At 50.1% G+C, this 12,880-nt stretch overlaps 3 protein-coding genes across 3 annotated transcripts; 2 read left to right on the top strand and 1 right to left on the bottom strand.

Annotated features, from left to right (window-relative positions):
• Positions 1-877: 877 nt before the first annotated feature.
• Positions 878-2,515, top strand: T069G_10845 (uncharacterized protein; the record flags this gene model as incomplete). The annotated part of the gene is made up of 5 exons (XM_056178055.1): positions 878-998; positions 1,050-1,119; positions 1,216-1,714; positions 1,793-2,365; positions 2,447-2,515. The coding sequence occupies 5 exons, from the start codon at positions 878-880 to the stop codon at positions 2,513-2,515; spliced, it is 1,332 nt and encodes a 443-aa protein (XP_056024345.1).
• Positions 2,516-3,682: 1,167 nt separating this feature from the next.
• T069G_10844 (methyltransferase domain-containing protein) lies at positions 3,683-5,001 on the top strand (the record flags this gene model as incomplete). Its single annotated transcript, XM_056178054.1, has 3 exons — positions 3,683-3,979; positions 4,046-4,738; positions 4,801-5,001. The coding sequence occupies 3 exons, from the start codon at positions 3,683-3,685 to the stop codon at positions 4,999-5,001; spliced, it is 1,191 nt and encodes a 396-aa protein (XP_056024344.1).
• A 2,144-nt stretch (positions 5,002-7,145) lies between these two features.
• On the bottom strand, positions 7,146-8,843 carry T069G_10843 (uncharacterized protein; the record flags this gene model as incomplete). The annotated part of the gene is made up of 1 exon (XM_056178053.1): positions 7,146-8,843. One exon carries the CDS (start codon positions 8,841-8,843, stop codon positions 7,146-7,148), a length of 1,698 nt encoding a protein of 565 aa, XP_056024343.1.
• Between the last annotated feature and the right edge of the window lie 4,037 nt (positions 8,844-12,880).

Here is a 12,880-nt window from a genome sequence, read left to right as displayed (position 1 = left end):
TCCAGCATTCTTGGTACAACGGTTATGAACATGTCTGGTGGATTTCGAATAAGTCAACGATTCTCTACCCATATCCATCGCGCTGAATACTCTATATTTAGCTCGCTCTGGACAACCCGACATCTGCCGTCATTGCAGCTTAACGCTCCCTTGACTGGATCAACTACTCCGCAATTGGATCGCTGTTGGGGGCGGATTCTTCCAGCTGAAAGCTTCATCTGACCACGCCAAGCACGCGATCAAAGGATTAGCCCCAAGAGCTACCGGTAACACGACAAGCTTCAAGTTCGCATCTTTCCATCGTGGTCCACTCACAGCGTCCCAACTCAGCCGCTGCGCTGAGCCGTGCGCAACGACGCGCTCGCAATAGAGTCGTTGACCCCCAACTGGGCTTGGCAAGGGATGACACCGTGGCCATGCAGCTGGTAAGGAGTTCGACTCGCTCGTAGTATCTGAACTGTGTGCTTTTTCTTTCTTTTTCTTTTAGGAGAGCTGTTGTGGTGAATGGTCGAATGTGATCGAGACCGTACTTGTGCTGCAAGGGGGTTGCGCTAAACGACCTCATTATGTGCTGGTATAGCAATGTGGCGAGGATAGAGTGGTCGATGCTTTTGATAGGGATAGCATTACTCCGTAAAACGATGCTTTTTTTATGCCAAGATGTGGGTGCAACCACACCGAAAGTTGGTATTGATGTATTGGTTGTAATTGAGATGGTCATAATAAGAATGCGGTTCACCCGATTTAATAGACTTGAGGCTCATATCTCTTGTTCTTGCTCAGCTTCTGAATCTCATCCAACAGCGCTAGTAGGGGTGAAAACTTGAGTAAAAGCACATATTCTCAAACCTGTTACTCAAAATAGACCGAATAAACCATGTCTTGGACCAAACGATCACAAGAGATATTGTACAGAGACTTCACTGAGAAGGCTGCAAGTGAATCTCAAAGCATAATTGAAAGGCCTTGGAGCCTGGAAGTCTGGGACATATCAGAAGGTAAAATGAAGACCTTCCTATCTGTAAAAGAGGAGCCTAACAATATTATAGATGGGCAACTACGCGAGTATGTCCAGACCACTGTACGCCGTCTCAATGGCAGGCCGCAGCTCAGAATCGTGTAAGTCTACTAGGTGGATCTGCCACGCTCGCTGTAGCAGATAGCTCTGTCAATCTAATTAGAAGCCGAGAAGCCAGTGCTGATCTATTTTCCAAGTTTTATACCCTCAGATGTACCACGACGAGAAACAAAAGGCTTGATGGTGGAACTCTTTCACAAATTCGGTATACCGCATGACTTTACCGTGGAGAGGGTGCGGTCTATAAACCATAGCTTCAGTCGGAGAAGTGACGAAAACAACGGGTTTAGTTCCTGGTTCCGATTTTCGTACATATCAGCTGCATCTGCCGGAGCTGATGACGAGTCGCCGGATGGGGAAGATGATTCGACTGAGAACTCTACGATACCTGATAAATACTCAGAGAGGGAATCTTCCTTCTTTCTTCAGGCTTCAGCCAACACCAGTGTAACACTAGTGTGTTTTGATGCAGGGCCGAGGGTGAAAAGAAGGATGTATGATGTGATGAAGAGCCGGGGATGGAGTGATGTCGCTACCAATCCCCAGATATTGTTCGATGTTGCCCTGGAAGGGCTGCACGAAGAAGTTGATGATACGGCACGGAAAATGGAGGAGGAATTTGAGCCGTTAGAAAAGGTGTGTACTCGCTTCCAGCTTTTGTACATCTATTACATACTCCGATGGCAGACGAGTGATGTTAACCTCACAAAACAGTCCATCATTCAGCTCGCAGGCTCTGACGATATGATCTCAAATCCAAGAACACGGCATGAAGAACTATACTTGTTTGCGAGACATGCAACAGACCTATCAAGAGTACTTGAGTCTGCACTAATGATCAATGAGGGTATTCTTATGAACGCCAGCGTCAGCATCCCTCCAACAACCTCTATGGACAACCCACCATCTCCTTCAAACAACATGAGCAGTAATCGGCGGTCACTTGTCGACTTACAGCTAAAGGAGTGCCTCGAATATCGTCGCACACTCTTTCGCTCAACCCAGCTACGGCTCTCCCACCTTCAGAAACGAATCGAAGCCGCTTCTGCTCTGGCATCAAACTTGGTATCGCAACAACAGTCCGCAGCAGCCATACAGGGTCCGGTTTCGATGAAGCTCATCGCGGCTTCAATTTTAATATTCTTGCCCACGATTACCGTTGCAACTATCGCGGGATCGGGGTTACTGCTATCGGAACAATTAGACGAAGAAGGCTCATGGGACGTCAGCGCAACACCATTATTCTATCTGTTATGGTACATTTCAGTACCGTTGACCCTCGTGTTGGTCCTCTTGTCACTGGGTTGGCTGTGGTGGAGGCGAGGCAAGAGTGGCAAGGTGACACAAACATCTTCATGGTTTAAAAAGGTGATGATATGGAGGAGATACACGAAAGAGAAGAAGAGGCACGATGAAGAGTCGAGTATGCCGGTTTGAGCATACGAGACTGGGAAAGCGGATTGGCTATGTGAATGACTCTGATCCATGTTCAGCTTGTTACTCGATGGAGGATAAAACAACATGCAAGATGAACCAGCAGAGGAATAGCTCGCATCACTTAGCAAGTTCCTGTGCTTATGTAGTTATGTATCTACTAGGCTGCCACATACTGTACTGTATGTACACGTATCAGCAGGCGGTACGGAATGAACTCCGAAGATTAGACAAATCGAGTAATATTAAGAGCCCATTTCGAGTCTAATCAACATTCGCTAATTGCTGCAGATAATAAACATTATAGGAGAATATTATGATTTGGTTCAATTATTGATAGTGAAGTATAGTATCCCGGCTCACTAATATCTGACATCTATCTTGATTTGTCGGCCTGGTGCTATTTTCGTCTGGCATCTTGTTTAACATGTATCTTAGGTATATACCGGCTCCAAAATGCTTCTCCTTTTCTTCCATCTCATCTCCTTAATCGATTAATGCCCACGCTAGGCCAATCTCTAGATTCTAATTCCAATCCTGCCAACCTCGTCCGTCGACTTTTAGCGCAAAGTTTGGTACAAAATACTCGGGGCATCGTACAGGATACTTTTCTTCATTGGCTGATTCCCTGCCGCTGTGGAGTATCCGGAACGCATAGCCAAAGTGCCCCGGACTCCCTCCCCGTCTCTCCAATCAGCTGACTGGAGAATCAAGAGCAATTGTCCAGTCAAATGTTTGTCGCATTCAAAGCCCATCCATCCGCCTTCTCGCAACTCAACCGGATTGGCCGGGCGACTATCGCTAATAGCACCGCTGCATAGCTTCGAATCCATCACAAGACGAAAGTCGCTTAATGGAAGCCCAAAATCGCGCCGGTCCTTAAATCGCCATCCATCGCTTAGCCCCAAGGGAACGGCTGAGTTCAGCTGCCGCCAGCATTCCATTCCAGCATGCTCCATCTCCCCCAGTCGCCTATAATTCAATCTCCACGGATCGGGCTCGGGACGGATCGAGGTGGCCCTTTGTCATTATCACCGATCAGATCAGTCGTTCTCCTCGATAGCGCAGCATAAAAACAACGTTGACGACAAGACATCAGGTCATCGACTACGACCACGACTACGACTACTACGACCACGACGCCGTCTGGTTGACACACACATACACGCAATGGGAGATACCACACGCGAAGAAGAGCGGCGGCGGCGCAGTGCCAGTGCTGGTAAGGCGCCAGCAACAGACTCAGATCCAGAAGCTAAGGTTGCAGAGCCTCGAAAGCCCTCCATGATGGTGTCAGGAGATCCTCCTAACATCGAGGAACAGGATCCACCGCTTGATGCGACGGACAGCGACGACGCTGAAGGCGACGACGAGGACGACGAATTCGATGGCGGTGATACGAACTCTGCGGAGTCTGTCACTGTACGGAGTAGCATATGGGAGCACGAGTGGGAGGGAGGACGAAGGGTATGTAGTCTATGCCTTTGCCGAGTCTGTTAAAGAGCATGTCGCTGAGTAAAAGAAATCTGCTAGTATCATCACTATCGCCACGGCCGCTATCCCCTACCAAACGACGAAATCGAGCAAGAGCGAGAGTATTTGAAACATGTGATACACATGGAACTCGTCAGCGGCAAGCTGTTCAACTCTCCCATTGCGCCGAATCCACAACGAATACTGGACCTTTGCACCGGCACAGGGCTTTGGCCAGTAGCGGGTAAGCTTTGCGACTCCCTCTGTTTCTTCCTTCAAGGTCCTCGATTATTTGCTAAGGCAGAGGTAGTTGCCAAGATGTATCCAAGCGCCGAAATCGTCGGCCTCGACCTCAGCCCGATCCAACCACTTATGGTCCCCCCGAATGTGCGGTTCCTAGTCGACGACGTGGAGGATGAGTGGATGGATCGCGGCGACTACGACTTGATTCATCTCCGTCATTCATGCATCTACTTGAAGGACGTGGACAAGATGATAAGGAACAGCTATTCCCACCTAAAAGAAGGTGGCTGGCTTGAAATCACAGACTACTGCAGCTTCCTCCGATGCGATGACGGCACAATGCCCGAAAACCACCCACCCGCGCAAGTCGCCATGATGATGCACCAGGCCCTATCGAGATACGGCATGAATGCCTATGTCATCAACGAGCTGGAAGACAAATACAAAGCCGCGGGTTTCAAGAACATCCAATGCCGAGTAATCAAGACGCCCCTCGGCGCTTGGCCCAAGGTACCGTAACGCTCAGACAAGGACGTGCTTCTTGAACATGCAGACTAACACGTTTCTCATAGGATCCCCACCAGCGTGAAATAGGAATTCTCTTCCGCGACGCCATCAACGAGCTCGTCGGCGCCCTCGCCGCGAAACCTCTCAGAACACTAGGATGGGACGACACCGAGCTGGAAGTCTATCTCGCATCCGCACGGAAAGCTCTCTGGGATAAAAGAGTGCATTGTTATGCCAACTTTATATCTTGGTGGGCTCAAAAGTGATCCCGTTTTCACTTTTTCTGTTTCTTTTCGTTTCTACTTTTGTCATTCAGTTCTCATTCTACTACAAAGCAAGCGAGCGAGCGTTGTGTCGTTACATTTACATCAAAGACTGGGTGGACATATATCAGCATTTCGCGTAACAAGTACATTCAACGGGGTTTACACATCGGGGGGCGTTAGGAGAACATCAATTTTCGGAGAGGAAATGCTCTCCTTGGAACTATTTTTGGCTTATATATATCATGTTGAAGGATAATGCGTACCCTCTTATAGCAGAACAATAATCTGAGGGCTTCAACATACACGTACCTCCATATCTCCTTCTTGGCTCCTTATAATCCTCTTCCTGCTCTTGTATAAGAGCTTTAAAATAGGAATGTCAATCCTCGATTCAGTCGGGATTTTCATGATCAGTTAAGCTGGCTCAATCATTGTCCCAGTCAGAGAGATCCAAAAGTTCTTATGAGATTGCTTCAAACTCCAAACCTCCTAGATAGTCTTCTATCAACAGGTCTATACTTCACAAGGACCGCACAATTCTCGAGCCGAGGAATTAAGTAGAGTATTCAATTTTTAACCATATTGCTTATAAAAGCTGTAAATCTATCATATAAATGCCAGCTAAAAACCGCTATGATCGCCTTGCGACGTAACCATCCATCTCTTTATATGTTCCTCTCACGTAAATCCCCTGTCCACGAATGTTCTTCGTACAATCCAATAAAAAAAACTAATCTCGTGAGGATCTTCTCCATCTCAATGGTGATAGGCAATAAATAAGAAATGAGACCAAAAACTCAAATCGTGGGAAAATATGGAAAAATAAGATGCCAAAAATAAGCCTTATACACCAATCAAAGGGTATCCCAATTCCTACGCCGCCAGTTCGCAATGCTAGATACTCCAAATAAAAGAGAAAAAGTTGATGCAAGACTCCACCATCGCGATGCGGCAAACTGTGAATAAAAAAAAAATAGAAACGAAAAAAGTTCCGTGTAACCGACATGAAGCGACTAGTCCAAGAATAGAACGCGCGGTTTCATAGAGAGAGAAAAAAGTAGAGAAAGTGAATGGGTCAAGAAATGGCGCATAATGGCTCTCGTAGCCCAAAGGCTCGCATTTGAGCCCAATCGTCAAACCATTTGACCATCAGCGACTTGCACTCATTCTGGCCCCGAAATCCGCCGAACTTCAAGTAAGGTGTGTCCAGATTAGAGCACATTAGCCGATGGATACCAATCTGGCAAAGGTCCCTGACAACCTGTGCAGTAGAGCGGAAGAAGCAGGTTGATAACAAAAACAATCGGCTGCCGTTTCGGAGATTTTTGGCCGCTGTGTCATCTCTCGGCCTTCCGAATTGAGTAATGGTTTGCTCCCATAAGATTGACCTTTTGTTTGTCGCCCAAAAATCCGCAACATATTATGAAATCAAAATGCCAGTGAAGCCATCTGCAGCGTCCCGCAACAAGGCTATTCCCAGGTCGTTTGCCGAGGAGGAAAAAATTTTCAAACGCGCATGCATTGCTTTGGGCCGTGTCGCGAATGCTGAAAAATTTTCAGTGATATGTTTCACCCAGTCAAAGCATGCCAGCTGTCCGGACAGGTTGCTGCCCTATCGGCCAATGCCCACAGCAGGTACCTGTTAAGTAATAACGGCGGCCCGAAACGCATGTTGACGTTTTCTTCTCGGTATAGTTCGTGACATGTTGCCGCAGGTGGGTGTTGTCCGACTCGTGTTCCGTGGCTCTCCAGGGCTCGGAGCCTTCCAAAACCCTTCCATGTGGAGACAAGGGTGTTCAACTCCATCCCAGTGCCGAATCTGCCATGTGTCACTGGAGTCTTATCGCCACCCTAGCAAACAGTGAGCGGCTCGCCATTGGCAAGTCAAATCATGCTATTCCCTGGTGATTTTGACACGGGCCCACAGTAATTCTGTGCGGCGGACCAAATCGTCGGCTTTGGTAACAGAAGAGCTGAGAGGGAAAATCAGGGTCTGTCTCGGATCACCAAGCCAGCGTTCGCCGATGTGTTGGTCGTGGTCGGCAGCCAATAGAATCATGGCAAATCGCGCTTCGGCCTTATGAGCTTTGCCTCGGGGCGCAATGTGTGTGTTCGTCCACGAGTCCAGATTCCGGCGAATCCCACTAGTCAGCAATTGGCAGAGGAATCCATCGCTCTGGAACACCATCGGCCCCAATCTCATAGGGTTTAGTCGATGTCTTTCTGGGTGGCAGTGCCCAGCGCGCACGTCCAGGCTTGCTATTGTCCAGCTTGCCTCGCCGGCGCATAATCATTTCCATAACGGCAATGCGAATGAAGTCGGGATTCTCTCGCATCTCTCGCTGTCGCATAGCAGGAAGCGGAGGGACTGAATCTTGGACCGGCGTTTGCGCAGGCTGGCTCGCGGGAGTCGATGGAGATAGCGGTGAGGTGGATGGATACGCATTGCGCGCCGCGGCATCTGTGGGTCGTGTGCGCTGAATTTTGTAGGTTTGCATTTGAATGGATGCGGCAAAAGTGCCGGGCTGTTGCAGAGGTCGAGACTGCGTCTCACGCGACAGCCTGGTGGTTGGATTCAGGTACCGGCGTAGTTCGGCAGATGGTATTTCCTCCGTGACGGGTGGTCGACGCTCGTCAGCGTAGGGCACCTTGGGGTCCATGGTGAGGATAGAGCGGGTAATGAGATCATCGGGCGGAATAGATGGAAAGTTGATGCTTGAGAAGGATTTGGCTGCTGATCGCAGCGCTCGTAGTGATGCTGTAAGATTGGACTTGAAGACTGCCCGGAGCGGCTTGAACTGTATGAACTGGTATGAAGTTGGTTGGTCGTCCTCGGGACTTGGAAGGTTCAGCGTGTCCAGCTCATCTTCGTCTCGTGATGGCTCAGGAGAGAGTGGGTGCTCGGCGATGCTGTCTGGAGGAGAGCGGATGGGCCCAAGCGACCTACGAATGGGGCTGACCTTTCTCCGGTGCAGAGACTGAGGGCTTAAGCTTCGAGGGGACTCGACAGAGGAAATCACATCGGTGCCGAAAGAGTTGCCAAGAGATGGCATGGAATCGACAGAAAGCGTTCTGGCCATATGGACGCTTCCGCAGTCGCTGCCCAAGAAGTCCTCATCTAGGCTGTCGGGAGGCGACATCAGCACGTCCATCGGACTGCCGCGACTCAGCGACCAGCTAAGTTCCTTCTCTGAGAGTGAGCTCTCATTAGCAATGATGGCATCGACGGTTAACAAGCGGTCCTGGCCACGCGGTTTCCGCTGCGCCCGTCGGGGCCGTGGGATGTCAGTGACAGCCAACAAGGCCGCCACCGACGGCGATAGAGACTCCGGCGAGCGAACATTGTTTGGGGCCTTGCGACGAGGGGTGTTATGGCGTCGCACGGGATGGACAGCATCGAAGTGTCGGCTACGGCTGCCTGGCTTTGGGATCTGGACGGGGCTTGTTGGTGTCGTTGGCCGACTCGTCATGGTGTCTGAGGCAGCAGACATTGGCGAAGACAATCCGGGTTTCCCCATCTCCGCATCGATGTCGGAAGGCGAAGGTGATTCAGCTCGGATGGGTGTGACGGTGATTGTAATCGACGATGGTCTATTCCTGCCCTCTGCATGCTTCGGGCTGCTCGCGTGTGGTGGAAGAATGGTGACGACTGATTTGGTAGACTTGGCAGAGACGGTAGAGATGGAGATGTTGGATTCCGCTATCGTAGGTTTGGAAGAGAGAGACTCGGTTGATGCTGGAGGGCGAGCAGAGGAGCGAGAGGCTGTAGAGACGGTGGTGGTAGGGAAGAGTGCAGGAGTAGGAGTTGGAGGGAGCCTCGGACGAGGAGTGTATAGCATCATGGTGTAGGCACGAGCAGCCGGGGGACGATGGAGACAGCCCGAGACTCTAGTGGAGACATGCCAGTTCCCAGAAGGGTCGGGCGCTGTGTTCCAGGCGAGGCCTTCTGGAATACGGACACGGACGACTTTGCGCCTTGTACAGCGAGCGTACTTGCCGCGCTACTCGGTCGCGCGTATGCAATGCGAAGGTGCCACTGATAGCGTGTACCTGTACCAGGGCGGGTGCTCCGTTGTGGTACCGACCCGTGCGTGGACGGAAAAGTAGGCCTGAAGGGGAAGAGTCAGGGAGACGTGCTGGCCAATGGCAGGCGTGCGATTAGGGCTAACGGCTGGGGCGGATTTAGGTAGGTAAGTGCAACTGTCAGGCGTCCTTCAGGTGGGCAGGCGATTGGTGCCGCAACCGGCCGGCGGTGCCTTGCAGTGTAAATGATACACTGTAATCGTGAGGGAGCAGGCGGCGGGGGCGGTAGCCAGGACTTGGTTGTCGATAACACAGTGCCTCTGCGGTGGCACCTACTCCGAGCTACGGAACGGCCGGTCGTGTGCGATTAGCTGACTCGCCTTATCGACGATGCGTTATTCGCTGTTCTGCTCGGTGAGAGAACGGAGGACTTTAGGAAGGCGAAATAGAAAGGAATGGAGGCGATGGGAACGAATAGGTTAAAAAAAAATCTTAAGTGGTTCTCTTCTTCAACAAAGTTGACCGATCGTGTCGACAAAGAATTTCTTCCCACCAACAAAAATACGGGGTACGGGGTAATGACGCAGCGGCGAGACGGCGTGCTTTAGGCCTGAACAGGGACCCTTTGTTTGCAACCGCCTGAAATCAAGAAAGGGCCAGATGATAAGGGTCAGGGCGATCGAGATGGCCACCGGATACGCACGAGGCACGATGATCTGCGTCTACCGGACAGAAGAAGCAACATGCAGCTGAAGGGAACAAGACCGGCAGACCAAGAAGACGGCGACGGCCCTGCTTTGTACGTTTACGAGGCACGAAATCCCAGCAGGGGTGCAATGCATACGCAAACACTAAAGCCGCAGTTTGAGGCATCGATGCTTCAACCTCAACAAAGTTCCATGGACCCCCAAAAGGCCCCCCATTCCCGATGCTCCTCCCGGCCCCGTTTGCTCGTCGATTGTGGCATGTAGCAATCGAACGCATGTCCTCTTTCGAGCCGTGCTAGTACCAGTATGTGCTGGCCCCCGGATGGCCCTAGGATTATAAGCGGATTCGCGCAGCGCAACTTCTTTCTATCTTTTGTTGTCGTGGGTGGTGCATCTCGGTCGGGCAGCTAAGCAGCGCCTGGGATATGCAGGGCGTCCTTGGCCGGCTCATGAGATGCCACTGTGCATTCGAAGCACCTTGTTATCATATGATGGTTGATGCGGCGTCATAGAGCTATTGGATGGCTGACACGGATGGCTTGCCTTGGATCTAAGTGTGCTGGCCGGGATAAGCCAATGAATGAGCCGTCCAGGCATTTTGCTGCCTACCACGCTCTCGGACACGTCGGTCTCGTTATTTCCATTACAGGCGTTATCAACAGCTACCTGGCCACGTCGAAAGCAAATGTCCAGGTAAGTTTAAATTGAGCCTTTTTCGTCTCGCCAGTGGCCCCAAACTCTAACCCCTGCATAAACGATATCGTAGCATTTCAGACCTGCATTGCTTGCCATTTGTCCTCGTACAGACAGTATCGTATGTACGGTATCAAACTCAGGCTCCGATTCTGAGTCATATTTCTGACTGAATCCCAAGGCAGCCTGGCCGTTAACCACTTGCGCAGTCACGGTTGAGCGCGCATCACACGGCTAAGGACATGACCATGACCATGCCCAAGATGTCCGGTGCCCAATAACAGGCAAACACACTCGCAGCGAGAGGGTCAGCCAACCATACACGTGCAAGTCCGCGTGCTCTCAGCCATGCTTCGCTGGCTGACTTGTCTCATGCGCAAATTTCTTGCGGGGGGTTCCTTCGACACATCCCCTCCACTGTGAGACGTCCATGCGTTGTGCAGCATCAGCAACGGCTTCACACCCTCTTTATCATGCAAAATAGAGGGGAGAAGCTGAAAAACTTTTCATTCCTCATATTCATATGCAGGCCGTCGAAAAAGTTTGCGTTAGGGCGCACAGCATCGCCCGCCAGCCCCCGGGATGCATCCGTACTCGTGAAACTCAACACAAAAAAGCGTTTGAGTGGCTCTTGGCTCTTGGCCGTACCTGTATCATTGACTCGGCTTCTTACAGATTCGACCATGGAGCGCCTCGTACCTCGAGGGGTCTTTTTGTAGCGTTATTACTAAAGCCAGGTACCTCGTTGTCGTCTCACCTTCTGAAGTCGTCTTATCAACGGTGCCCCATTCGCTGCGGTTTAGCTTCAGCTCGTCCACCACGATTATGCCGTCATCGTGGTACTAAGTCGTACCCATTCTTGGCCCTTTGCCTGCTCTTAACGGCTGGATCTCAGTTCGTGATAGGCCTGAGCCGGATGGTACGTACCATGGAATGCGGGGAGGATGCCATCCTTCTCCATACTGCTCCGCTTCTTTTACGGGGCTTGTCTTTGGCATCGCGACATTTCCGTGGACCGTTCAGTCGACATTTACCTGGATTTTTTTTCTCTTAACGCCCCGTCTTTTTGCTTCGATCTCTCAGATCATATCCGGAAAGCAAGCGTGTGATTCTACTCTCTCAAGACTCGTTATCTTCTTCGTGTAGCCATTCATATATCCACGTGTTTTGTCGTATCTGAACTTTGTGAACCCTCGTCTCATTTCTCTCATTTTGCCCCCCTCATCACCGCTCCGGTCGTACCCGTTCGACGACAACCTTCTTTTCTGAGACGGCACAGTATATTAATCGAATCCTCCTGCAGTATGCGCATCTCTACGGAGCACTGTTTATCAGTCGGGTAATCGTCTCTCCGTCGCAACCACCGCTTGCAATTTAATCTGGTACCTCATCAAATACAACGCCGAAGTCCGTCCTGGGCGCTTGGTAATCGAACGAGTACCTCTTCTAGCAACGGTTAATGAATTCAGCCATATTTTACTTCAGCCATGTCAATGAACATCGTTTTTAAAGTGCTTGGGGATCGACTAGTACCAGCTCCGACAATCACTGGATGGCTGGATCGCATTACAGTGCGATACACTATGATCTCCCATCGTCGATGTCCACGATGAAAAATCGGATCAACATAGCTACGCGAGCAAATGGAGTCGCACCAATGACGTCTAGCCCTCAGAAGTGAATGCAACTGGCGTATTGTCTGATCGATGCTGATGCTATGCAGTGCGTATCGTGAAGCCAGCGGGTATAGATACCGCTTTAGGGCATCATCAAACTCTGCCCTGCCAACCTGTTTACTTGAGCCAGCAGTAGCAACCAAGATAGATTGGGACGGTCGCTGGCAACGCAATCGTCATTATCAGTAGAGCACGCTGCTTCCTGTTGGGCATGAGTTGAAGTGATATAGCCCTCTTTCCGCGACGCGATCTATATCACCGTAAGTACTAAAGACGTTTATCATGCTGTATATACTTCTTGTAAAGGTAAAGATTCCGCATTTGTGAATATCCCGACACTATTTCCTTTTCTACATTTCATCAAGTATCAGGTCTTTCTTCTAGCACCATGTACAATATTGAACGGAAATGCCAACTGTAGTATCTTGGTCTCCAGCTCCTCCCTCTGTCATTTGCTTCTTCAATTACTTTGTCTTAACTACTAGATAAGAGATGGACTGTCTTGTTCAATTTGTTACGTGCTTTGCCGTAGAGGTAGATGATTCCATGAATATTTATTGCGAAATATCTCTAGAAGTCGCAAATTTTCCCTTTCATAACACAACTATCAGCCGTAACCCGCAGCATATCAGAAACTTGTCTGAACTGCTGAAACCTGAACCCTAAGCCGACAGTCATCATCTCTTCCGGCTTCACAATAGACCATCAAACTATCGGTGCTATAATGGTCAGTCAGTAAATGTAAGCGCAGTTACTAAAGAATGTTATTCTACTCCCCAT

This window comes from Trichoderma breve (assembly GCF_028502605.1).
Source record: "Trichoderma breve strain T069 chromosome 7 map unlocalized scaffold00007, whole genome shotgun sequence".
Taxonomy (NCBI): domain Eukaryota; kingdom Fungi; phylum Ascomycota; class Sordariomycetes; order Hypocreales; family Hypocreaceae; genus Trichoderma; species Trichoderma breve.
This window is presented reverse-complemented; position numbering and strand designations above follow the sequence as displayed.